At 47.4% G+C, this 26,801-nt stretch overlaps 1 protein-coding gene across 5 annotated transcripts in view; it reads right to left on the bottom strand.

Moving 5' to 3' along the window:
* The window catches only part of ARHGAP39 (Rho GTPase activating protein 39), a 200,962-nt gene that overhangs the window by 117,634 nt on the left and 56,527 nt on the right, over window positions 1–26,801 (bottom strand). The window contains exon 1 of one of the 5 annotated variants that reach the window (XR_009154065.1): window positions 4,874–5,212. The exons of 1 other annotated variant lie outside the window; for it this stretch is intronic. Coding sequence is in view for 3 of the 4 variants with exons in the window: in XM_058174369.1 (XP_058030352.1) it covers window positions 4,874–4,887 (14 nt within the window). In the remaining variant the exon portion in view is untranslated. Of the gene's footprint in view, window positions 1–4,318; window positions 4,368–4,873; window positions 5,213–26,801 lie in introns of those variants that run through there. 3 more of the 5 variants (XM_058174369.1, XM_058174366.1, XM_058174367.1) reach the window with 3 other exon arrangements.

Raw genomic sequence — 26,801 nt, 5'->3', positions numbered from 1 at the left:
CCAACCTTGGCAACTTTAAGACTTGAGGACTTCAGCTCCCAGAAGTCCTCAGCCAGCAAAGCTTTAGAACAGGGGTCTCCAACCTTGGCAACTTTAAGACTTGTGGATTTCAACTCCCAGAAGTCCTCAGCCAGCAAAGCTTTAGAACAGGGGTCTCCAACCTTGGCAACTTTAAGACTTGTGGATTTCAACTCCCAGAGTTCCTCAGCCAGCAAAGCTTTAGAACAGGGGTCTCCAACCTTGGCAACTTTAAGACTTGAGGACTTCAGCTCCCAGAAGTCCTCAGCCAGCAAAGCTTTAGAACAGGGGTCTCCAACCTTGGCAACTTTAAGACTTGTGGATTTCAACTCCCAGAGTTCCTCAGCCAGCAAAGCTTTAGAACAGGGGTCTCCAACCTTGGCAACTCTAAGACTTGTGGACTTCAACTCCCAGAATTCCTCAGCCAGCAAAGGCTTTAGAACAGGGGTCTCCAACCTTGGCAACTTTAAGACTTGAGGACTTCAACTCCCAGAAGTCCTCAGCCAGCAAAGGCTTTAGAACAGGGGTCTCCAACCTTGGCTGCTTTAAGACTTGAGGACTTCAGCTCCCAGAAGTCCTCAGCCAGCAAAGGCTTTAGAACAGGGGTCTCCAACCTTGGCTGCTTTAAGACTTGAGGACTTCAGCTCCCAGAAGTCCTCAGCCAGCAAAGCTTTAGAACAGGGGTCTCCAACCTTGGCAACTTTAAGACTTGAGGACTTCAGCTCCCAGAAGTCCTCAGCCAGCAAAGGCTTTAGAACAGGGGTCTCCAACCTTGGCAACTTTAAGACTTGAGGACTTCAACTTTCAGAGTTCTTCAGCCAGTTTTGCTGGCTTTGAAGTTCACAAGTCTTAAAGTTGCCAAGGTTGGAGGCCTCTGGACTAGAAGGCCTCCAAGGTCCCTTCCAACTCTTGTCATTCTATATTCAACAAGGTTAAAGGTAAAGGTAAAAGTTTCCCTCGCACATACGTGCTAGTCGTTGCCGACTCTAGGGGGCGGTGCTCATCTCCATTTCCAAGCCGAAGAGCCAGCGCTGTCTGAAGATGTCTCCGTGGTCATGTGGCCGGCATGACTCAACGCCAAAGGCGCACGGAACGCTGTTACCTTCCGACCAAACGTGGTCCCTATTTTTTCTACTTGCATTTTTTACGTGCTTTCGAAACTGCTAGGTTGGCAGAAGCTGGGACAAGTAACGGGAGCTCATCCCGTTACACGGCAGCACCAGGGATTCGAACTGCCGAGCTGCCGACCTTTCGATCGACAAGCTCAACGTCCTAGCCCCAAAACCACCCATTAACTACAATCCAATCAACAAACGACAACTGGCAGGTTTTGAGCCAATCCTAATCCACAACCATCTGAGATTTATAAATGGAGCAAATCAACGGATACAAATGAACCGTAGTTTACGAACCATCCGTTCAACCAAGGAGCTAACGGAGAGTCCGGCCACATGACTTTCCATTATTAAAACCCAAATGTCACTGATTATATTTCCCGTTGTTCTAAGAGGCCTCCATTCAGCCTCGTCTGGCAGGGAGTTTTGCATCCGAGAGCAGCTCGCTGCAACCCACCAACGCACCCGGCAACCGAGAAGGACTGCAAAGCCCATCTGTTCTCTTGTTCAAAGCAACGGCGAGCGAGCTGCAATTAAAACGGAGGCGGCTCCAATTCAGTCGTGAATTACCTCTTGGGTTCTGGAAGGCCCTTCAAGTCTTGGCGCTGCTCCTAGGCCTGTCTGTGCAACAACCCTGGTTGTGGTGCATTTAATTTTCTTTTTGCTTTCTCTCCCCCTACCCCCACCCCACCCCGTCTCCCTTACGGCTACTCTGCTTTTTAAGAGCATATTCTGATTTGTTACAAGCGACTTGGAATCCAGAGGGGAATGGGATGAGAACGTTGTTCCGGTTGCTGTAGGAACAGCAAGCGGGTCACCGGGATTCAGAAGAGGCTTTCTGAATCGTCGCCCAGAATTTTCATTGACGTGCCTTCAGTTGCCATGCGAGATGGTTTCTCGGTTTCCGTGGGCTTTCCTTGCATCTCGCAGAGATTCCCCAGCACCAGGTTTATCTATTGAAGGAATAGATGAGGGGTCCTTGGTGATCTCTGAGCTTGCTGGTTTTCCTACAGGTGTTCGGTTACCCAACCAGCTAAGTAGCACTGATGATGTTATCTAGTAGGCTAATGAAACGCTACCAAGCTCAGAGGCCCCGAAGGACCGCACAGTCATCATCATCATAGTCTTCCTCCGCCTCCTCCTCCTCCTCTCTGCATCCCCACCCGCTTCCAGCATTGATGAAGTTACCTAGCAGGATAATGAAACATCACCAAGCTCAGAGGCTCCCAAAGACCACACCGTTGTTGTTGTTGTCATCCTCCTCCTTCTCTCTGCAAGCTCACCATGGCCAACTGGTCCCAGACAACTGGCCCCAGACAACTCACCATGGCCAACTGCCCCCAGACAACTCACCATGGCCAACTGGCCCCAGACAACTCACCATGGTCAATTGGCCCCAGACAACTCACCATGGCCAACTGGCCCCAGACAACTCACCATGGCCAACTGCCCCCAGACAACTCACCATGGCCAACTGGCCCCAGACAACTCACCATGGTCAATTGGCCCAGACAACTCACCATGGCCAACTGGCCCCAGACAACTCACCATGGCCAACTGCCCCCAGCCAACTCACCATGGCCAACTGGCCCCAGACAACTCACCATGGCCAACTGGCCCCAGACAACTCACCATGGCCAACTGGCCCCAGCCAACTCACCATTCCCAACTCGCAATGGCGATCTGGCCCCAGCCAACTCACCATGGCCAACTAGTCCTGGACAACTCACCATGGCCAAATGGTCCCAGACAAATGGCCCCAGCCAACTCACCCTGGCCAACTGGCCCCCAGTCAACTCACCATGGGCAACTCACCACAGCCAACTGGCCCTGGACAATTCACCCTGACCAATTCACCACGACCATCTTGCCACGGGACAAGAGTTACACTAATATCAAAGAAATGGTGGAATACAATAATTAAAGAAAGGATACCAAAGGAGGGGCAGAATGAAAGGTGAATGGCAAAAATTAAAATATTTCTTCATTGATTTTTAAAAAGTAAACTGAATTGTTAAATTGTCTCGCGGCATGTTGACCGTGGTGAATTGGCCACAGCAACCTGGCCATGGCGAGTTGTCCCATTCTGACGTTTGGCACCCCAGGACAAGACAGGACAGGAAGTACCAGGAGAAAGTGATACATAAAAGATGGATACATAACCCATAAAATCAGCTGGAAAAATGGAGTGGCTGGCTGGAGTTCAGCCGAGGTCTTGGAGGGCCCTGCTGTGGTCCCAAGGAAGCCGAGGACCTGCGTGGCGAGAGTTCAGGCCCTGCGGGGAGCTGATCTAAAAGCATGCAGTGAGGAATGGCCACCTCCGTTCAAATGCGCCGTGGCACTTTTTGCAAACGGGTTGCCGAGGCTGCCGTGTGCGCTGTCGGGGAATTGCAGGTGCGCCCAATTTTCCTGTGAGAATGCCCACTCAACACCCGCATGTGGCAACACCGGCTTTCAACCTCTACTTGCAGTGCCTGCTGCTCCCCACCAGGTGAAGTAAGAGGACTCTGTGTCTTCCCCCAAATTCCTCTTAGGGATTGGTTTGGTAGGGAAGTCAGTACTCCTCCTCCTCCTCCTCCTCCTCCTCCTCCTTCCTGTAACCCCCTCCCTTCTAGCACTGATAATGTTTCCTAGTTTGGGTAACGAAACTGCAAGAAAACCCCCAAGCTGAGAGAGCATCAAGGACCCCACAGCCCTCTTCCTCTTTGCAAACCACCCACCCACCCACCTTTATAGCACCGATAATGTTACCTAGTTTGGGTCATGAAACGATAGCAAGAAAAACACCAAGGTCAGAGAGACCAAAGACCCCACAGTCCTCCTCCCTTCTCCTCTCCTCTTCCTCCTCCTCCCCCTCCCTGCAAACCCCCCACCCTTCTAGTACTTGATAATGTTACCTAGTTTGGGTCATGAAACATCTGCAAGAAAACCACCAAGCTCAGAGAGACCAAAGACCCCACCCTCCTCCTCCTCCTCCTCTTCCTCTTCATCCTCCTCTCTGCAAACCCCGCACCCAACCCTTCTAGCACTGTTTCCTAGTTTGGGTCATGAAACATCTGTACGAAAACCACCAAGCTCAGAGAGACCCCAGGACCCCATAATTCCCCTCCTCTCCCCTCTTCCTTCCCCTGCTCCTCTTCCTCCTCTCTGCAAACCCCACTCCCTTCTAGCACTGATATTGTTACCTGGTTTGGGTCATGAAACATCTGCAAGAAAACCACCCAGCTCGGAGAGCACCAAAGACCACACACTCTCCTCCTCCTCCTCCTCCTCCTCCTCCTCCCTGCAAACCCCCCTCCCTTCTAGCACCGATAACATTACCTGGTTTAGGTCATGAAACATCTGCAAGAAAACCACCAAGATGAGAAAGCACCAAGGACCCCCAAGTCCTCCTCCTCCCTCCCTCCCCTCCTCCTCCTCCTCCTCCTCCTCCTCCTCCTCCTCTCCCTTCTAGCACCGATAACATTATCTGGTTTGAGTAATGAAATACCTGCAAGAAAACCACCAAGCTCAGAGAGCTCCAAAGACCCTCACAGTCCTCCTCCTCCTCCCACCCTCCTCCTCCTCCTCTTCCTCCTCCTCTCTGCAAACTCCACTCCTTTCTAGCATTGATAATGTTACCTGGTTTGGGTCATGAAACATCTGCAAGAAAACCACCCAGCTTAGAAAACATCAAGAACCCCACAGTCCTCCTCCCCCTCCTTGCAAACCCTCCATCCTGCTAGCACTGATAACGTTACCTGGTTTGGGTCATGAAACATCTGCAAGAAAACCACCCAGCTCGGAGAGCACCAAGGACCCCCCTGATGTGGAGAAACGCTGGCCAGCTTCCTCCGCCAGAAGAGGTGGCAGCTCTTCTGCTCAAGCTTCCTGCAGGCAGAGCCTCTTCGCAGCCAAGGACGCCCCCAAATGCCACAGGAGCCTCCAAGTCCTTCTACAGCATTCCTCGTGCCCAAGCGAAGCGCCCAGGAGGAAGGGGGGGGGCAGCCGGGCGCAGAATCTGCCGTTCAATCTGCCCGCTTGACGGAAAATTGGAGAAAGCAGACGGCACGGGGCAGAGAAGCAGTTTGGCACCTGCACTTCGAACCCTTTTCTCTATCCTGGAACCTCCTCTGTTGGCAAGTCAGGCTATAATAAAAACCACGATGCCGCCCACAGAATTATGCAAGGCCCAGCAGCTTGCAACGATCTAAATTTGGCTGGTTGCAGAAAAAGCCAACCTTGGACCTGGTTAGTCCTTTAAAATGATCAGGATGTTCCAGGAGACATAAAGAATTTGGAATAGAATAGAATTTGGAATAGAATGGAATGGAATGGAATGGAATGGAATGGAATGGAATAGAATAGAATAGAATAGAATAGAATAGAATAGAATAGAATAGAATAGAATAGAATAGAATAATAAAATACAGAATAGAATAGAATAGAATAGAATAGAATAGAATAGAATAGAATAGAATAGAATAGAATAGAATAGAATAGAAAATAGAATAATAAAATACAGAATGGAAGAGAAGAGAAGAGAAGAGAAGAGAAGAGAAGAGAAGAGAAGAGAAAAGAAAATAGAATAATAAAATACAGAATGGAATGGAATGGAATGGAATAGGGAATAGGGAATAGGAATAGAATAGAATGGGACCTTGGAGGTCTTCTAGTCCAGCCCACTGCTCAAGCAGGAGACCCAATATGCAATTTCAGACAAGTGACTGTCCAGTCTCTTCTTAAAAGCCTCCAGCGATGGAGCATCCACAACTTCTGGAGGCAGGCTGTTCCCCTGGTTAATTGCCCTCACTGCTAGGAAGTTTCTCCTTCGTTCGAGGTTGCTTCTCTCTTTGATTAGTTTCCAACCGTTGACGACAGCAAACGACTTCCGTTTTTGTTTTTGTTTTAAGCAAAGACGGGAGAGGAATTTTCTCTGCTTTAACCTTCGCATTTCTCCCATTATGGGTGAAGAAAAGTTAAGTCTGCTTTTAAAACTGAACATACTACACAAAACCAAATACTGTATAGCAGGGGTCTCCAACCTTGGCAACTTGGAAGACTTGTGGACTTCAACTCCCAGAATTCTGGGAAAGCTGGCTGGGGAATTCTGGGAGTTGGAGTCCACAAGTCTTCAAGTTGCCAAGGCTGGTGACCCCAGCTATACAACCCTTTGGACTGCAACATACCAGAATACAGCTTTGGGCCGAGAAAGATCGGTCAATCCTAACAGATAGCTTAAGTCTATGACATAACAATGCCAAACTATTTTTATAAACCTCAGCTCAGTAAGACTTGATTTTAAGTCTTCCTAACCGCAGCAACTGATCCGGGAGGTCATCTAGTCCAACCCCTTGCTCAATCAGGAGACCCTATATAACATTTCAGACAAATAAGATAAAGTTCCGACCACAATTTTTCCTTTTGGGAATAACAACCGACTGTACAGTGACTGAGACTAAATTGATTTTGAACTTAATAACAGCAGCACGACTGTTGGATTGGACGATATTGGAAGAAAAAAGAATTACCCACAATAGAAGAATGGATATTGAAAGTTTCCAATTTGGCTGAGATGGCTAAAATCTCAGCCTTCTTGAAAGACAGTACTCAAGAAAAATATCTCAACGAATGGAAGAATTGGATAGATTATATTCAAAATAGATATCAGATTAAGAAATTTCAGATTGCCTTTGAATGAAGGACGTTGTTTTTGATTTTAATGGAAGAAGTCAGGATATGTGAGAGAGAAGGATTATAATTGTGATTTTAAAAATTTAATGTATGACTGTTTGTTTAATGAACTATACCTTGTGTTTGCTCCGGGAAGTCGGGGGGGGGGGAGAGGGGGGTTTGGAGGGAGGGGAGAAGGAGGGGGAGGGGGGAAGGGAGAGGGAAAAATTTAATTGTTGTAAAACTTTTTCAATAAAAAAAAACAACATTTCAGACAAACGATTGTCCAGTCTCTTCTGAAAAGCCTCCAGAGTTGGAGCAGCCACAGCCTCTGGGTGGGCATGCGGTTCCCACTGGTTAATTAACAGAATAAGAGAGCTGGAAGGGACCTCGGAGGTCTTCTAGTCCAACCCACTGCTCAAGCAGGAGACCCTATATAACATTTCAGACAAACGGTTGTCTAATCTCTCCTTTAAAAAAACAAAAAACAACCCAATGTTTGAGATCCTGCAGGATCAGGAGAGAAGGGGGCTAAGATGATCTGCTCCAGTCCCACCACCTCCCAGCCCAGCACAAGGCCACCTCTGCTTGCCAGGACCGTCCCCCCCACCACGATTAGCAACGCCAACCACCTGCCTAGGCTGAGACCCCTGCAGCCTCCCTCAAGCAGCCCCGATTTTCCTTTCTTGGCAAAGCCTCCCCTCCTTTTCCACCCCAAACCTGCAATTACGCCCCACCCTTGGCATCCCTTGGCCAGGCTGTGCAATTACCTTAACAATGCGCAGGATGGTCAAATGGCCACACGCAGCTTCCCAAATAATGCCTCTCCCTCCCCCCCACACTCTCCTCTTTCTCCTCCTTTCTTTCTTTCTTTCTCTTTCTTTTTTCTTTCTCCCTCTCCTCTGTCCCAGTTTCTCTTTCTCTCTCCTCTCTCCCATTTCATTTTCCCCTCTCCTCTTTCTCTCCTCCCCACTCTCTCTCCTCTCTCGCCTTTCTTTCTCTTTTTCTCCCCTCTTTCTCAGGCTCTCACTATCTCCTTTTTCTCTCTCTCCCCTCCCTCTTTCTCTCTCCCTCCTCTTTCTCCCCCTTTCTTTCTCTTTCTCTCCTCTTTTTCTCTCTCCTCCTCTTTCTCTCTCCTCCTTTCTTTCTCTTTCTCTCTCTCTCTCCTTTTTCTCTCTCTCTCCTCCTCCTCCTTTTCTTTCTCTCTCCTCCTCTTTCTCTCTCCCTCCTTTCTCCCCCTTTCTTTCTTTCTCTCCTCTTTTTCTCTCTCTCTCTCCCACTCCCTCTTTCTCTCTCCCTCCCCTTTCTTTCTCTTTCTCTCTCCTCTCTCTCCTTTTTTCTCTCTCTCTCCCTCCCTCCCTCCTTTTTCTTTCTCTCTCCCCTCCCTCTTTCTCTCTCCCTCCTCCTTTCTTTCTTTCTCTCTCCTCTTTCTCTCCTTTTTCTTTCTCTCTCTCTCCCCTTTCTCTCTCTCTCCTCCTCTCTCTCTCTTCTCTCTCCTCCTCTCTCCTCCTTTCCTGTCTTTCTCTCTCTTTCTCTCTGAGCAGCTCAGAAAAGCAAGGGTGGCAGCCTCCGTTTTAGCTCATCCAGCACTCAAACAAAAGCCGTAGCCCAGGGAGCCGTAACAACACAGCCCCTGGGCCACGACCGGTGCTATTCTGGAGATCCGGTTGCTTCCGCGGCCAGAGCCAAAAGCAGCAACTCTGAGTCACAACTGCCCCAGGGGTGCGTGCGTGTGTTTAAATGCAGGGTGGCTTTGGCCAAGGAGCAGCTTGGCAGCCGGCTCTGCTCGCTCGAACAGACGTTGAGCCCGAAAAAGGCAAGCCAATTAGCTTCCGGCTACCTGGATGTATATAAAAAGTTTTCTACCACCTCCAGAAATCAAGAAAAGCCTTAAAGTGGGGAGTCCTCAACTTACGACCGAAACTCAGGCTGGAGTTAAATCATGGAAGCCACCTATTTGGTTTTTTTGAAGCAGCCATTAAGTGAGCACCACTTTTTTTCAATGGGTGCTGATGATGTTACGTAGTCAGGTAATGAAAGGAAAACCCCCAAGGACCCCACAGCGCTGTTCCTTTCCTCGCCCTCCTCCTCCCCACAAACCCACTCCCTTCTAGCTCTGATGATATTACTTAGTTGGGTAATGAGATGTCTGCAGGAAAACCACCAAGGAGTCCACAGTCTTCCTCTCCCTCCTCCTCCTCCTCCTCTTCTCCCTCCTCCTTCTCCCACTTCCTTCTAACCATAACAACAACAACAACGAGTTGGAAGGGACCTTGGAGGCCTTCTAGTCCAACCCCCTGCCCAGGCAGGAAACCCTACACCATTTCAGACAGATGGTTATCCAACATTTTCTGAAAAATTTCTAGTGTTGGAGCATTTACAACTACTACAGGCAAGTTGTTCCACTGATTAATTGTTCTAACTGTCAGGAAATTTCTCCTTAGTTCTAAGTTGCTTCTCTCCTGGATTAGTTTCCATCCGTTGCTTCTTGTTCTACCCTCAGGTGCTTTGGAGAATAGTTTGACTCCCTCTTCTTTGTGGCAACCCCTGAGATATTGGAACACTGCTATCATGTCTCCCCTAGTCCTTCTTTTCATTAAACTAGACATACCCAGTTCCTGCAACCGTTCTTCCTATGTTTTAGCCTCCAGTCCCCTAATCATCTTTGTTGCTCTTCTCTGCACTCTTTCTAGAGTCTCAACATCTTTTTTACATCATGGTGACCAAAACTGGATGCAATATTCCAAGTGTGGCCTTATCAAGGCATTATAAAGTGGTCTTAACACTTCACGTGATCTTGATTCTATCCCTCTGTTTATGCAGCCCAGAACTGTGTTGGCTTTTTTGGCAGCTGCTGCACACGGCTGGCTCATATCTAAATGGTTGTCCACTAGGACTCCAAGATCCCTCTCACAGCTGCTACTATTGAGCAAGGTACCACATATACGGTACCTGTGCATTTTGTGTTTGTTTGTTTTTTTGATGATGTTACTTAGTCAGGTAACAACATTATCCGCAAGAAATTGGGACAGATATAAAACATAATATAAAAACGCTACTAAAGACGAAGCTGAGTTTGGCATCATCTCCATTCCTGCCCCCCTGCATTCTCCTAGCCTCTCTTCACTTATCAGCAAAGTACTGAATAATATTATTTTATCCAGTTGGCAAGGTCACATCAAGGTGATAAATGCGTCAGCTCGGTCTCGTCCTTCCGCTTTAGGCGATGGTTGAGACAGAAATGGATGTATCACGGCCACCTAAAATTGCTTAATCTTCTTTTTTTAACCTTCAAGCTTCGCCTATGATATTTCTGCTTTATATAATATGTATTTATTTAATATGTTTTATTAAGTATGTATTTATTATGCATAGATTCGGTAGATTAAATCTGCTGGGGGAAAAACTCTGCATTGGCGACAGGAAGGGCATCCGGCCAGTAAACACTCGGCTCCATTTGTTGCCCACACTTCACCTCACAAGGGGTTATGGGGTCATTAAAAGATGATCTAATATGTATTTGCAAAGAATTTTTCATGGCTCTTTAGAGGTGGATTTGTATGAGCAGAAGCCATTAGATATTCTAGTACAGGGGTCTCCAACCTTGGCAACTTTAAGCCTGGCGGACTTCAACTCCCAGAATTCCCCAGCCAGCTTTGCTGGCTGGGGAATTCTGGGAGTTGAAGTCCGCCAGGCTTAAAGTTGCCTAGGTTGGAGATCCCTGTTCTAGCAGAACTCCAGGCTTTGGGTCACTACCGGAGAAATTCAGTTAGTCCTCGACTTACGACCACAATTGAGCCCAAAATTTACGTTGCTAAGCGAGAAATTTGTTAAGTGCCTCATTTTAACAACTTTTCTTGCCACGTTTGTCGAATGAATCATTGCAGCTGTTAAGTTAGTCCCAGGGTTGTTAAGTGAATCATTCCCCATTGACTTTGATTGTCAGAAGGACTCAAAAGGGGATCACATGCCCCCCCTCTCCCGGACACCACAACCGTCATAAATACGAAACAGTGGTCAAATATCCGAATGTAAATCACGTGATCATTGTGTCAATGCTGAAGCTGGTCTGACCGAAGCCATTTCGTCTGCTTCAGTGTTGCCAGGCTACTTTTAGGGAGGGGGGATTTGAGATAGAGGGAATTTTGTAGCCAAAACAAAATACTTTCTCTTGAGAACCAAGGTCATTCTCACACCTGGTCGGAAGGAGGCGGAGTAATGACACCTGGTTGTCAGACTCCACAGCGATTGGACCATGTGACTGATTGTTTTTGAGAAAGTAGAACATCTTTTGCTTTTAATGATGTGAAAACCATGGGAGTCTTCAGAGTCGGCTTTCACCAGATATGTGCCAATATGATATTTCCAATAAAAATAATCTTTGAGGATAGAATATTTCCCCTGAAGGAGAAATGGGGAAACAATCTTAAGGGAGACAGATGGATTTTTCTTCCAAGAATGGGAACCCAAATCACACCAGCCACTTTTTGCAAAAAAACGTACCCAGGCTCCGCCATTTGTCCTATCATTACTGTCAGTCCTCGTCTTCCATTAATTGGAGGAATTACCGGGCCAAATTAGATAAGGTTCAACGGCATTCAAAGAAAAATCGGGCCTTGCCTATTTGTGCCTATGTAAAGATTCCAGAGTAATTCCCCACTTGACTCCTCCCCTAGCTTAGCTCTCTCTCTTCAATACAGGTAATCCTCGATTTACAACACTTCATTTAGTGAAGTGACGTATGACCATTTTTCACACTGACAGTTGTTGAGGCATCCCTTTGGTCACGTGATTAAAATCCAGATGCCTTGGGACTGACTCATATTTATGGCGGGTTGCAGTATCCCGGGGTCACGTTGATCCCCTTTTGTGACCTACTGACAAGCAAAGTCGATGGGGAAGCCAGATCCGTTTAACAACCGGTGTTTCTAACTTAACAGCTGCAGTGATTCACTTAATAACTGGGCAAGAAAAGTCTACAAATAGGGCAAAGCTCCTTTAGCAAAGGTTTCACTTAGCTGGCTCAACTGTGATCAGAAGTCAAGGACTACCTGCACTGTAAATCCAAGGAAATGAAATCGCCTGGCATTCCCACTCGAATCTAAAAATAGAAAGGCGCATTAAGCGCCAAGAATATGCCATTTGAAAAAGTACTTTTTTTTCACAGCTGCACAAAGGTTTTCAAAGAACCTGGGTTTTTCTGGCATGTAAGGGGGGAGGTTGGAAAGCACAGGATCCTGGAAAGTAGCATAGTTGATATCCGAGCAGGTTCTTATCCCTGTCCTTAACAGATTGCCTGCTTGTGCCTACATAGATTCCAGACTATTTCCCCATATGACTCCTCCCGACTTGGCCACTCTCTTTGTCTCCCCAGTCCTCTCTCTCCCTCTCCTCTCTTCTCCCTCCCCCTCTCTCTCCCACTCCTCTCTCTCCCTTTTCTCTCTCTCCTCTCCTGTCTCTCTCTCCTTTCCCTGTCCTTTCCTCTCCTCTCTCCCCCACCTCTTGCTCACTCTTCTCTCTCCTCTGTCTCTCCTACCCTCTCTTTCTCCCTCTCCTCCCCCTCCTCTCGCTCACTCCTCTCTCCTCTCCCTGTCCTCTCTTCTCTCTCCCACTCCTCTCTCTCTCCCTCTTCTTTCTCTCTCCTCTCCTGTCTCTCTCTCTCCCCTTTCCCTGTCCTCTCCTCTCTCCTTTCTCCCTCTTCTCTCTCCCCCTTCTCTCGCTCACTCTTCTCTCTCCTCTCCTGTCCTCTCTTCTCTCTCTCCTACCCTCTCTCTCTCTCCTCTCCCCTCCTCTCGCTCACTCTTCTCTCTCTCCTCTCCTCTCTCTCTTCCCTATCCTCTCTTCTCTCTCCTGTCCTCTCCTCCTTTCTCCCTCTCCTCTCCCTCTCCCCTCTTTCTCCCTCTCCTCTCTCTCAGTTGCTTCTCTCCCCCTCCTCTCTCCCCTCCCTCTCCTCTCCTGTCTCTCTCCTCTCTCTCTCTCTTCTCCTCTGTCTCTCCTACCCTCTCTTTCTCCCTCTCCTCCCCTCCTCTCGCTCACTCCTCTCTCTCTCCTGTCCTCTCTTCTCTCTCCTCCTCTCTCTCCTCTTCTTTCTCTCCTCTCCTCTCTCTCTCTCCTTTCCCTGTCCTCTCCTCTCCTTTCTCCTCTTCTCTCTCCCCTTCTCTCGCTCACTCTTCTCTCTCCTCTCCTGTCCTCTTCTCTCTCTCCTACCCTCTCTCTCGCTCCTCTCTCCTCTCCTCTCTCTCGCTCACTCTTCTCTCTCTCGTCTCCTGTCTCTCTCTCTTTCCCTATCCTCTCTTCTCTCTCCTGTCCTCTCCCTCCCTTCTCCCTCTCCTCTCCTCTCCTCTCTCTCCCCTCCTCTCTCTCAGTTGCTTCTCTCCCCCCTCTCTCTCCCCCTCCCTCTCCTCTCCTGTCTCTCTCTCCTCTCTGTCCTCTCTTCTCTCCTCTCCTCTCTCGCTCACTCTTCTCTCTCTCCTCTTCCTGTCCTCTCTCTTCTCTCTCTCCTCTCTCTCACTCGCTCCTCTCTCCCCCTCCTCTCTCTCCTCTCTCCTGTCTCTTTCTCCTCTCTGTCCTCTCTCTTCCCTCCTCTCTCGCTCACTCTTCTCTCTGTCCTCTCCTGTGTCTCTCTCTCTCCTCTCCTCTCCTTTTTCCCTCTCCTCTCTTGCTCGCTCCTCTCCCATCTCCTGTCTGTCTCTGTCTGTCTGTCTCTCCTCTCTCTCTCTCTCCTACCCCCTCCTCTCTCCAATACACAGCAGACATTTCCAAACTGTGCAGTGTTCTAAAAAGTAGTGATCATAATTGCATCCTGTTCGCTCTTAAGGCGGATCCGCTGATCCAGGAGAACAACGGTTCCATTTTGCCTTATCTTCTTCCCCCAATGGTTGCCAAACCTAATGTGAATATAAAACCGCAAGATCAAATGCCCTTGCGAAAGGAGCTTCAAAGAATCTTTTATCTGCACGGTGTTTGGATTGTCTTCTTTGTCCATTCATTCATTTCTCACCGCCTGTTCCCTTCCAAATGCAGAATTCAATTCCTCTCGGCTGTGGCACAGACGGTCAATTCTCTAGTTATTCCTGCGAGACCCCCTGCCGGGGAGCCTTCACGGGTGAGAGCGGAAAAGACAAAACGTACAGATCCATTTTGCCCTGCTCACTTCAGATCTCCTGGAGAGAAATCCCTGGCTGGAAGAGAGTCTTCATAGTGTAATGCTTACTCGCCCCCCCCCCCAGAAGAAGCTAAAATACTGAGGTCTTCAGAAACGTACCATTTTCTTAGTCAACTTGAGGAAACTGATGACTATGGAGATTTTCAGTCATGTTTGTCAACTGGACTTCCTTGGGTTTTTTCCCTGAAAACACTTCGCTTCTCATCCAATAAGTTTCATCAGTTTTTTTTCTTTTCTTTCTTTCTTTCTTTTTCTTTCTTTCTTTCTTTCTTTTCTTTTGCTTCTTTCTTTCTCTTTCTTTTGTTCTTTCCTTCTTTTTCTCTTTCTCTTTTCTTTGTCTCTCTCTTTCTTTCTTTCTTTCCTTCCTTCCTTCTTTCAACTGAAGAAGCTTCTTGGCTAAGAAGCAAAACATTTAAAGGGGAAAAAACCCAAGAAAGACTAGTTGCCTTTTTTAAAAAAGCACTTTTGGGACAATCATGACTTGGATGATTGAGTATCTCCATAGAAACTGAGAAGATGGCTTCTTTGGTTCGTTCGTTCGTTCGTTCTTCCTTCCTTCCTTTTCTTCCTTCCTTCCTTTCTTCCTTCCTTTCCTTTCCTTCCCTTCCTTCCTTTCCTTTCCTTCCCTTCCTTCCTTCCTTCCTTCCCTTCCTTCCTTCCTTCCTTTCCTTTCCTTCCTTCCTTCCTTCCTTCCTTCCTTCCTTTCTCCCTCCTTCCCTCCCTCCTTCCTTCCCTTCCCTTCCTTTTCTTTGAACTAAAGATGCTTCTTGGATGAGATGCCAAACATTTTCAAAAAAAAAGAAAGAAAAGAAAAACCAAGTAAGTCCAGTTGCCATTTCAAAAAAGCAGCTTGAGGAAACCGACATTCCACTTTGCAAATTACATCCCCCAAATTAAAATCAAATTAAAATGCATGGAAATTTGGCATCCTCCATCATTTCCATCCATATATATATATATATATACAGTGCCTTATTTCCAAGATTCTCTTGGGTTATCTTTTGATAGCCAGCAAGCTTTCATCCCTGACTTATCCCAAGCAGTCGCTTTTTCCCACCGATGCAGATTTATGACGGTGGCGAGAGCAAAATCCCATTTCATTAATCAGGGTTTCCATCACGAACTTGCGTCATCCAGTTTGGGTCACCCCGAAAGGCCTCCGTGCGGGCACTGTGCCATATGTCTGCAAGGCAGCTGCCAAAGATATATTGACCAACAGCATTAAGGGTTTCTAAGAACACATTTAATTACGGCTGCGTCGGCGCCCAGCGCACAACTGCTCCGACAAAGACAGCATCCCAGCTTCTTTGGCTATATTTATTTCTCCACCAGGATTGCACAGCTACCTGGCCCATCGGCCCTTCTGAGCTGAAGGTAATTAAGTGGGTGGGGGAGGTGAGAGCGCTTGGCAAAAACCTCCATGTCTACCGTCCAGCATTTTCGCGTGGCCCCAAATTATTATTATCAAATTTATTTGCCACTTGTCTCGCCCTGGGGCTACTCTAGGTGGCTCAAAACCATAAAAACAAAGGAGGAATCGAAAGGGAGTTTAAACAAGAAAAGTTAAATAATAGAACGAAGAAAACAAAAAGAAAAAATACAAATGGCCAAGATAAGCCCAAGTTATGGGGCTGCCCTCTAGATGCCATGTAAGGTTTACTCGGGATATTCTATCACCCATTTTATTCTTTCTTTCTTTCTTTTCTTTTTCTTTACTTTCTTTCTTTTCTTTTTCTCTTTTGTTTTTTCCTTCCTTTTCTTTCCTTTCTTTTTCTCTTTCTTTCCTTCCTTCCTTCCTCTTTTTCTTTCCTTTTTTCCTTTTTATCTTTCTATTTCTATCAATCCATCCATCTTTTCCCTCCCCTCTTTCTCTCTCTATCGATTAGTTTTTTTAATCCCACTTTTTATTACTTTGATAAGTAACTCAAGGAGGTGGACATAATACTCCTTCCTCCTCCTATTTTCCTCACAACAATAACCCTGTGAGGTGGATTGGGCTGAGAGAGGGACTGGCCCAAAGTCACCCAGCTGGCTTTCATGCCTAATGTGGGACTAAAAATCACCAACTCCTAGTAACTGGGCCAAAGTCATCCAGCTGGCTTTCGTGGCTAAGTCAGGACTAGAACTCACCATCTCCAGGTGATTGGCCCAAAGTTGCACAACTGGTTTTCATTGCCTATAGTGGTAATAGAACTTAGTGTCTCCTAGTGATTGGCTCAAAGTCTCATATGATTTTCATGCCTAAGACAGGACTAGAACTCACCGTCTCCAGGTCATTGGCTCAAAGTCATGCATCTGGTTTTCACACCTAAAACGGGACGGGACTAGAACTCACCCTCTCCTAATGATTGGTTCAGGCACCCAGCTGGCTTTCAGGCCTAACGCTGGAACTAAAATTCACCGACTCCTGGTGACTGACCCAAAGTTATCCAGCTGGCACTGATGCCTAAGGCAGGACTAGAACTCACAGTCTCCTGGCGTCTAGGTCAGGTGAGGAAACTAACTATGCAAGATCTGACCAGTCTAATGAAGAGACGGATTAGGAAAGGATAGATAGATAGATAGATAGATAGATAGATAGATAGATAGATAGATAGATAGATAGATAGATGGATGGATGGATGGATGGATGGATGGATGGATGGATGGATGGATGGATGTCTTTCTTGAGGGGCTGTCACAATGAAGAGGGCCTCTTGTGGCTCAACAGACTAATGCAGTCTGTTATTAATACAGCTGCCTGCAATTACTGCAGGTTCTAGTCCCACCAGGCCCAAGGTTGACTCAGCCTTCCATCCTTTATAAGGTAGGTAAAATGAGGACCCAGATTGTTGGGGGCAATAAGTTGACTTTGTATATAAATATACAAATAGGATGAAGACTATTGCTAACATAGTGTAAGCCACCCTGAGTCTTCAGAGAAGAGCGGGATATAAATGTGAATTTAAAAAAAAAAAAAAAGGACCAACTTGTTCTCCAAAGCACCAGAAGGCAGGACAAGAACCAATGGATGGAAACTAACCAAGGAGAGAGGCAACCTGGAATTGAGGAGAAACTTCCTAACAGTGAGGATAACCGACCAGTGGAACCGTTTGCCTCCAGAAGTTGTGGATGCTCCAACACTGGAGGTATTCAGAGAAAGACTAGACAATCATATGACCAGGATGACTGACTAGAAGACCTCTGAGGTCCCTTCCAGCTCCGTGTTCTAGGATCATCTGGATATCCGAAGGGAGAATATTCCAGAAGGCAGAGAAGAGACATGTGATTCCCACCAGCTGAGGTTCCTTGATTTGATGGGACCCATAGCATACCCAACTTGCTTGTCCAAACTGGACAGGTAGAAGACAATCCTTTAGGTCAGGGGTCTCCAACTTTGGCAACTTTAAACCTGGAGGACCAACTCCCAGAATTCGAGGGTGGGGGCTCCAAACGTGGTGACTTTAGTGGACTTCAACTCCCAGAATTCCTCAGCCAGCTTGGAGAAATCTGAGAGTCGAAGTCCACAAGTCTTCAAGTTGCCAAGTTTGGAGATCCCAAGCTCTATTCCAAGAAAGCAGAAGTTCACAAAAAAAACACGTTTGCATCATTTCTTCTTTCTTTTCCCCCATCCAAGGCAGAACAAGCAATGGTATGCAGCTCTGAAGTCCTATCTCAAGGGGGTTGCAACTCGGCAGCTATCCCAGCTTCCTTCCTCAAGTGGGAATTTATGCACCTTTGCCCGGTCTTCTCATTATGCAAGAACACAAGTAGAGGCTCTCCTGAGGCTTTCTCTTGTCGTTGTTCAGGATGCCACAAGGGCAGTGTTCTTTTGAGGGAAGGTGGCTGAGGACCCCTTGAGAAACGGTACGGCGAGATTTAAAACATGGGGAGAGGGCTGCAGCCCCAAAAAGAGGAAGGAGAAACCCTGCTTTCTTAAAAGAATAACAAGGTTGGAAGATAGCTTGGGCGTCTTCTAGTTCAATCCCCTGCCCAAGAAGGAGTCCTTGTTCCACCCTGCATGAACAGTTGTCCAATCTCTTCTTGAAAACCTCCAGTGTCGCAGCACTCATAACTTCTGGAGGCAGTTGCTTGGAGAAATACTTGAATATTTCACGGCCTCTACGCAAAGAACCTATAAATCCACCTCTACAGATCCCAATCTCTCCTTGAAAACCTCTAGCAATGGAGCACCCACAACTTCTGGAGGCAAGCTGTTCCACTGGTTAATTGTTCTCGTTCTCAGGAAATTCCTCCTTATTTCTAGGTTGGTTCTCTCTTTGATGAGTTTCCATCGGTTGTGTTCTGTCTCCTTCCCCACTTCAGACCCACGAGCTGGCCTTCAGCCAGCGGATTCACGGCTCTTAGCAGTCCTGGAAGAGAAATTGCAGCTGCCTGCCAAAGTTTAAACAAATGACTCATGTAGCAAGACTTTCAGCTCTTTTTGAAACGGATCAGCTAAACTTTGCTTCCCGTGGAGTGAGAGCAGTCCCAAAGCTCCTTATATATCCTTCCTTTTGATGATGCCACGGGTCAAGCCAAGCTTGATTATTATTATCAGCTGGGTCTGAAGGCGTAGCCTGAGGAAGGGAGGAATCAGGGGATGACGGCCTCATTACGTCCTGCGACTGGCCTGGTTCTGGCTCCTGGAGCCGGGCCAAAGGAATTGGTGCTCCTGAGGTAAGCCTTACCAGCCCGTCCCCCTCACTTTCGGAGTCACTTTCAGGCATGGGGCCAGGTTCGGGGGCTGGAGTCACAACAGGTTGCTTCTTGTCCTGCCTTCCAGTGCTTTGGAGAATAGGTTGACCCCCCCCCCATCTTCATTCTGGAAGCCCGTTAGATATGGGACCATTTCTATCTTCCCTTTTTGAGAACTATCTCATTTGATCCAATCTAGCCCCAAATTTGGACCATATGAGAGGATTAAATTGAGTGGTTATGGCAACATTCCTCAACCTTGCCATGTTTAAGATGGGTGGACTTCAATTCCCAGATGAAGGATGGGAAGCTATGTTGAGATGTTCACCTTGGTGGAGAGAAAGTTTGGAAAGGGGTTACTAGAGGAGGAGTGCAGGAAAGGTGGGAGCAATGGGTACATCGGGAAGGAAAATGAAGGGCCCTCAAGAAGGTGAGAAACGATAGAGGCCAAGAGGATCAGCACACATAGTGCGAATCTCGAGTGGTTTTGATGTCCTCCAGCTTTTCTCCTCAGGTCTATGTCGTGATCTCTCTGAATTGTGACTGTTCCTACTGCAACTGGAACAACTGTTGAATAAGCAGGGATTCTCAGCCATGACTATTTTAAAATGGGTGGACTTCAACTCCCAGCTTGGTTGGCTGGGGAATTCTGGGAGTTGAAGTCCACCCATCTTATAGTTAAGTCAGTTCTAGAGGAGATCAACCCTGACTGCTCTTTAGAAGGCCAGATCCTGAAGATGAAACTGAAATCCTTTGGCCACCTAATGAAAAAGAAGGACTCCCTGGAGAAGAGCCGAATGCTGGGAAAGATTGAGGGCAAAAGAAGAAGGGGACGGCAGAAAACGAGGTGGCTGGATGGAGTCACTGAAGCAGTGGGCGTGAGTTTAAATGGACTCCAGAGGATGGTAGAGGACAGGAAGGCCTGGAGGAACGTTGTCCATGGGGTCGCGATGGGTCGGACACGACTTTACAACTAACAACAACAACAACAACATCTTATAGTTCTCGTGGTTGAGAAACACCCATGTAGACATTTCTCCTGCAGTGATCCAAAGCCTGGAGATATTTCTTTCAGAGCAACAGAATAACAGAACAGAACAAAGAGATGGAAGGGACCTTGAAGATCTTCTGTGCAACTATCTGTTCAAGCATGAGACCCGTTACCATACCAGACAAATGACTGCTCAATTTCTTCTTAAAATCCTCCAGTGTCGGAGCACCCATAACTTCTGGAGGCAGTTGCCTGGAGAAACACTTGAATATTTCATGGCTTTTGCTCAAAGAAGCTATAAATTCACTTCTAAAGATCCATGAAGATTTCTCCTCTTGAAGGTGTAACCCGATGCATCTTAATGCTGTACTAAGTGAGACTTATTGAGTCTTCATTAGCCTCCTTCCCAAACGTAACTTACTGACTGAAATATTCTACCCAAATACTAGAGCCAAGCCAGAAGGCAGCATATAACCATGTTGGATAACCATTTGTCTGAAATGGTGTAGGGTTTCCTGCCTGGGCAGGGGGTTGGACTAGAAGACCTCCAAGGTCCCTTCCAACTCTGTTGTTATTATTATATAAGCTAGGCTGACTGGGGAATTCTTGAGAGTTGAAGTCCACCCATCTTAAAGCTGCCAAGACCGAGAAATCTTGGACTGGGGGATGACAAGGGAGAGCTTCTGATGGACCAGGACCTGGATGGGCAACCCAAAACACAAAATAGGAATAAATGGGCAATTTTCACCTAGAAGTAAGAAATTAGGTTCCCCCAAGGATCTGTTTGAGGCTCAAGTCCATTCCAGCTGGCCATATTGGGTGGCAACTTTTGCAAATAAGAATTAAAGAGGTATTTAATGAGCTTTGATGAACTCCAGAGGAATCTCCCCAGCCTCAATCAGAATACAGCTGGAAGGGACCTTGGAGGTCTTCTAGTCCATCCCCCTGCACAAGCAGGAGAACTATACCATTTCAGACAAGTGGCTGTCCAGTCTCTTCTTAAAAGCCTCCAGTGATAAAGCACCCACAACATCTTAAGGCAAGTTGTTCCACTGACTAATAGTTCTAACTGTCAGGAAATTTCTCCTTAATTCCAGGTGGCTTCTCTCCTTGCTTAGTTTCCACCCATTGCTTCTTGTCCTGCCTTCTGGTGCTTTGGAGAATAAGTTGACCCCTACTCCTCTTTGTGGCAGCCCCTCAAATGATAGGGGGGGCTGCTATCGTGTCCCCCCTATCATGCCACGGAGAGGTGAAGGGGGGAACAAACTTAAATAGCAAATTTAAAGCCTGTCAGCCGGGGCAAACGCTGCCCAAATGCAGGAGGAGAATGAAGAAGGAACATACGGAGGTCGCACGTGAAGGGAGCGCGGGGAGGGGGCTTGATTACCCAATGAGACCCCGGGGATTAAACCCAAGACTTGGCGAAAAGGAACGAGAAAGTGATGTGAAATTCCAAAGCCTCTGCAATTCACAGCATAATTCCCTCTGGCATTTAAAAAGAACCTTTTGCACGGAGGGGCTGGGAAGGCAGAGAACTGCCACCAACGCTTCGCAATTCCTGCAGCTTTGCTCAAACAGTACCCAGTCAGGCGTGGCATCAATGGGGCCTTTGAAATCCGCAAGACTCCGAAAAACATCTGACTCACCCAGCAGCTCCTTCAATTACCTTCTTGTTTTAACTCGGCGGCGCTTCAGTGGGGTCCATAGAAGACCAGCTGAGGGATGTGAAGGAGCTCCGGGCTGCCAGGAGGCGGCTTAATCTTCCAGCTTGCCAAGAGCGATGCACAGCAGTATCTAAATACGTTTCTAAGAAAACTGGCGCAGGCTCTCGCTCTCCCGCTCCATTGTGAAGGCTCGCCGTGAAGCTGGGGCACGCAGAGAGGCTGGAAGCGAAGCTGACATCCCCAGCAGTTTCCCCAAAAGATGCTACCGGCCCACCACCCACTCGTGCGCCAGACGTCGAGAAAATTCTCCCGCTTCCAAGAGGGCAGCTCCACGCCACGTTGTCCTTGTGCGCGCGCGCTACCGTCGATCGGGAGAAAAGCCGTACCCTTTCTCAACTCTGAATAGGCCAGGCCGCCCAGGGCAGGGCTCTTCCAACCTTGGCAACTTTAAGCCCTGGAGGACTACAACTCCCAGAATTCCCCAGCCAGCAAAGCTGGCTAGACCCCTGGCCTAGAGAGAACATAGACTTTTAATAAGAATGGGCTTTTTAGACTTGATTTTTTTCAAGAGGCAACTGGACTTTCTGGTATTTTTTTTTCTTTGAAGACGTTTCGCTTCTCATCCAAGGAGCTTCTTCAGCTCTGACTGGCTGGTGGGGAACGGAAGGATTGATACTCCTTGCAGGCAGCTGGTCATTGGCATCCTTTTAGAGAGTCCTTGAGGCCACCTGGACACAGATGGCCACGCAACACGGATAAACCTCCAGGCGGCCTCAACGACCCTCCGAAAGGACGCCAATGACCAGCTGTCTGCAAAGAGTATCGATCCTTCCGTTCCCTACCATCCCATCAGAGCTGAAGAAGCTTCTCGGAGGAGAAGCGAAACGTCTTCAAAAGAAAAAAATAAGAAGGAAGTGCAGTCGCCTCTTGAAAGAAACACCTTTGGGACAACCATGACCTGGATGGCTGAGAATCTCTACAGACTTTTAGCTATTCTAGAGCTTTCTTCGAAAAGAGACTTTTCCAGAGTTGGGAAGAGGACAACCTTGGCTGGTTTTATATGAGTATCTGACTTTATCTAAAGGCCAGGTTGGCTATATATAATAATTATGTGGTTCCAGCACCTCCAGAGAGCATTTGCATGACAGGCGATATTTTCAAGAAACGTCTTTTTGCCCAAAGGCTTCCTGCAAGGTGAGGTCAAAAAAAATCAAGATGGCAGCTACGGCGTTTTGAAATTCTGTTGTTTTTCTTTTTAACGTGCATTCCAAGTCAGAATTAAGGCGAGGGAAGGAGGTAGGTGGTCAAGGCATAGAAAATATCAATCCTCTGCTTTCCGGCCTCGCCTTGCACTCCAGAAAAACACAACTTCTTTGAAAAACCTTTGAGGAGCTGGGAAAAAGAAGCATTTTTTTTCTAAATGGCACACTCCTGGCATTTAATGCTACTTTCTATTTTTAAAATGCGGGTGGGAATGCCAAGCAATTTCGTTTGCTTGGATTTGCGGAAGTGTCAATCCGGTACAGATGTCACACACACACACAAACACACAAACATACACACCTCTACCTGTTTCCTCCTTTTTGTCTCTCCCAGGACCACTGCCGATAACTCTTTGGCCCTCAAAGTGTTTGAATGACAGAATAACAAGAGTTGGAAGGGACCTTGGAAATGGACAGCTAACATCAAAAACATCATCAAAAAAGGACAACAAAGAATGTTCTTTCTGCGCCAACTCAGGAAGCTCAAACTGCCCAAGGAGCTGCTGATCCAGTTCTACAGAGGAATTATTGAGTCTGTCATTTGCACCTCTATAACTGTCTGGTTCGGTTCTGCAACCCAACAAGAAAGACACAGACTTCAGAGGATCATTAGAACTGCAGAAAAAATAATTGCTACCAACTTGCCTTCCATTGAGGACCTGTATACTGCACGAATCAAGAAGAGGGCCGTGAAAATATTTGCAGATCCCTCCCATCCTGGACATAAACTGTTTCAACTCCTACCCTCAAAACGACGCTATAGAGCACTGCACACCAGAACAACTAGACACAAGAACAGTTTTTTCCCGAGGGCCATCACTCTGCTAAACAAATAATTCCCTCAACACTGTCAGACTATTTACTGAATCTGCACCACTATTAATCTTCTCATAGTTCCCATCACCAATCTCTTTCCACTTATGACTGTATGACTGTAACTTTGTTGCTGCCAATCCTTATGATTTATATTGATATATTGGCCATCAATTGTGTTGTAAATGTTGTACCTTGATGAACGTATCTTTTCTTTTATGTACACTGAGAGCATATGCACCAAGACAAATTCTTTGTGTGTCCAATCACACTTGGCCAATAAAAATTCTATTCTATTCAATTCTATTCTAGTCCAACCCTCTGTTCAAGCAGAAGACCGTATATACCAGTGATGGCTAACCTTTTTTTCCTTGGGTGCCAAAAGTGTGCGCATGTGCGCGATAGTGGGCACGCACATGCCCACACCCATAATGCAATGCCCCCCCGCACGACCCATCTCTGCGTGTGCATGTGATCCCCCCTGTGCTCCCCCACCCCCTGTGCATGTGTGCAACCCCCCCCCCTCCCTGCGCCCCATTTTGGGACTAGCAGGCCTCCCTGAAGCCTCCAGAGGCCAGAAACTTCCAGACTTCCTGTTGGCCCGTTTTTCGCCCACCACAAGCTCTGGAGGCTCCGGAGGCTTCCCTAGAGGCTCCAGGAGGACGAAAACAGCCTCCGGAGGCCGGAAATAGCCCGTTTCCAGACTTCTGGTACTTCCGGAAGGCCTGTTTTACGCCCTCCTAGAGCCTCCATGCAAGCCATCTACTAACCTGGCATCCAAAATGGGCTGCATGGAGACTCCTGGGAGGGGAGGGGCGGCATGGGTATGCGCACACATCTCCCACATGTGCGGCAGAGACCCAAAAATCAGCTGGCCGGTGGGAGGCCCGCGCGCAGGCGCGGTTGAGCTGATCTAGGGTGATGGCCCGCGTGCCTGCAGAAATGGCTCCGCATGCCACCTGTGGCACACATGCCATAGGTTCACCCTCACAGCTATAAGCCATTCCAGACTGTTGTCGCAAAGATGTTTGTTTTTTTTCCCAAGAGGCAACTGGACTTTCTTGTTTTTCTCTGAAGACGTTTCGCTTCTCATCCAAGAAGGTTCTTCAGTTCGGTCCAATGTCTTCTTAAAAACCTTCAGTGATGGAGCACCCACAACTTCTTGTGACAAGTCGTTCCAGTGGTTAATTGTTCTCACTGTCAGGAAATTTCTCCTTAGTTTTAGGTTGCTTCTCTCCTTGATTAGTTTCCACCCATTGCTTCTTGTCCTGCCTGCAGGTGCTTTGGAGAATAGTTTGACTCCCTCTTCTTTGGGGCAGCCCCTGAGATATTGGAAGACTGCTATCCTGTCTCCCCTGGTCCTTCTTTTCATTAAACTACCCAATCCCAGGAATCGTTCTTTACATGTTTAGCCTCCAGTCCCCTAATCATCTTGGTTGCTCTTCTCAACAACTTTTTACGTCGTGGTGAACCAAAACTGGACGCAGGATCCCAAGTGTGGCCTTACCAAGGCCTTATAAAGTGGTATTAACGTTTTATGTGATCTTTTTTTTTAAGGAATTTTTTTATTATTTTTAACAAACATACATACACAAATACATTGTGTTGATGGGTTGATCCCCAGTCCTGTGTGCCCATATACATTCCAATTAATTTATCTAAACTTACATTTTATCAGTATGATATGTATCTCAACTATAATCAAATAATTTCCAATTAATTATAACGTTTCAACGTTACCAAGGCCTTATAAAGTGGTATTAATATTTTATGTGATCTTGATTCCATCCCTCTGTTGATGCAGCCTAGGATTGCGTTGGCCTTTTTGGCTGCTGCAGCACACGGCTGGCTCCTAATTAATTGATTGTCTACCACGACTCCTATCTTCCCCATCTATGATCTCTCCCCTCCTCTCAGTCATAAACCATGGGCTTTGGGGAATCCCAGCCCTCCTTCTGCAAGGCGAAGAGAAGCGCAAGGAGTCACAGAATAGTTGGCACCATTAATGGCCAGTCTTTGGAGACATATGGAGGATGGAGAAAACTATATTGCACATCTCGTAAGCATCTAAATGAATATTTATATCTTATCTGCCAACATGCTGGCTGGCGAATGCTGGGAGTTGAAGTCCACTCATCTTAAGGTTGAGAAACACCGAGCAGCCAATAAACTCCTCGCCTTATATCTTGATTTCTGCTTTCCCCGTGAGATCTGGACAGCTCCATCAGGCCTCCTCCAATTCAACAGGGAGGAAGCTCCGAAGACAGGCTACATGTTCAATTACCTGTCCGTGGCCAGTCTGTCAAATTAGCAACATCCTGCTGTCTTCTCCAAGCCGAGCTTTTTAAAATTCATTGCCTATTTCCTGAACTCGGCTGGATTAAATCCTTCCGCTCGCCTCAGCAGGCGGACAGAGCTGAGCTGAGACAACAATATTTTGATTTTTGCTTTTGTTTTTGAAAAAGTTTTTAATGTTTTCTCATAGACATATCTCAGCTGTACAGTTTCTTATCTAACATACATATTTTCTTTTAGCTTTCCTGCTAATACAATCTTCATCCTAAACAAGTTAAGTATATTCGGGGTTGCTCTTCTACCATTTCATTTCTCCCTTATTTTACAACAATCCTTCTTCTCCCTCTCCTTTCTTTCCTTTCCCTCCCTTCTTCCATCCGCTCTTCTACTTTTTTCCTCCTCTCCTTCTCTACTTCCCCTCCCAATATTTTGGAGGAGGAGGAGGGGGGGAGCCTCATTAGAATTGTGGGGGCTGGGTCCATTCCTGGTCAAAAGTGTTGTGTCTTGCCCGCTCTCACCGCAGCCGGGGCCTTCTTATCTGCTTCCGAACGCCGAGGAATGTCCTAGTATGCCTCCCGGCCCCAGCCCTGGCTCCATGCCCAGACAGGCTGAGGAGGAGGAAGCACCTCCCGGCCCCAGCCCTGGCTCCATGCCCAGACAGGCTGAGGGGGAGGAAGCACCTCCCGGCCCCAGCCCTGGCTTCATGCCCAGGCAAACGGAGCAACTAGACCCCTCCCCCTCCCCCACAGCATGTGAGCCTGAGGAAGGTCAATTACCAACAGCTGCAGACTGGAGTGACCCTTGCTTCAGAAGAATTGATAGGCGGCGGCGTCAGAAGGAAGGGAGGGGCAGGCCTGGATAAGTGCTGAGTCATGGAGCCACACCCCATGGCCTATATAAAGGACCTGCTTTCTGGCAGTCTCTGAGTCAGGCAAAGTCGAACATATCTTGCTGAAGTCACTTTCTGGTCTCCTGCCTGCCTTGAGGACTTTGCTAGGACTTTGGCAGAGCTGCAGAGCTGCAGAGGCACGCCTGATTCGGATTTCCCTGACCCGGTCGTCAGCGGAGGAGTGGGACACGACCCAGATGGATCCTTCAACCTCAAGGCAACAGAACCATTGAAAGCCAAAACTCAACTCTCTATCTCAG

This window comes from Ahaetulla prasina, chromosome 3 (assembly GCF_028640845.1).
Source record: "Ahaetulla prasina isolate Xishuangbanna chromosome 3, ASM2864084v1, whole genome shotgun sequence".
NCBI classification, from domain to species: Eukaryota; Metazoa; Chordata; class Lepidosauria; order Squamata; family Colubridae; genus Ahaetulla; species Ahaetulla prasina.
The sequence above is the reverse complement of the archived record's forward strand: the minus strand, read 5'-3'. Positions and strand labels throughout refer to the sequence as shown.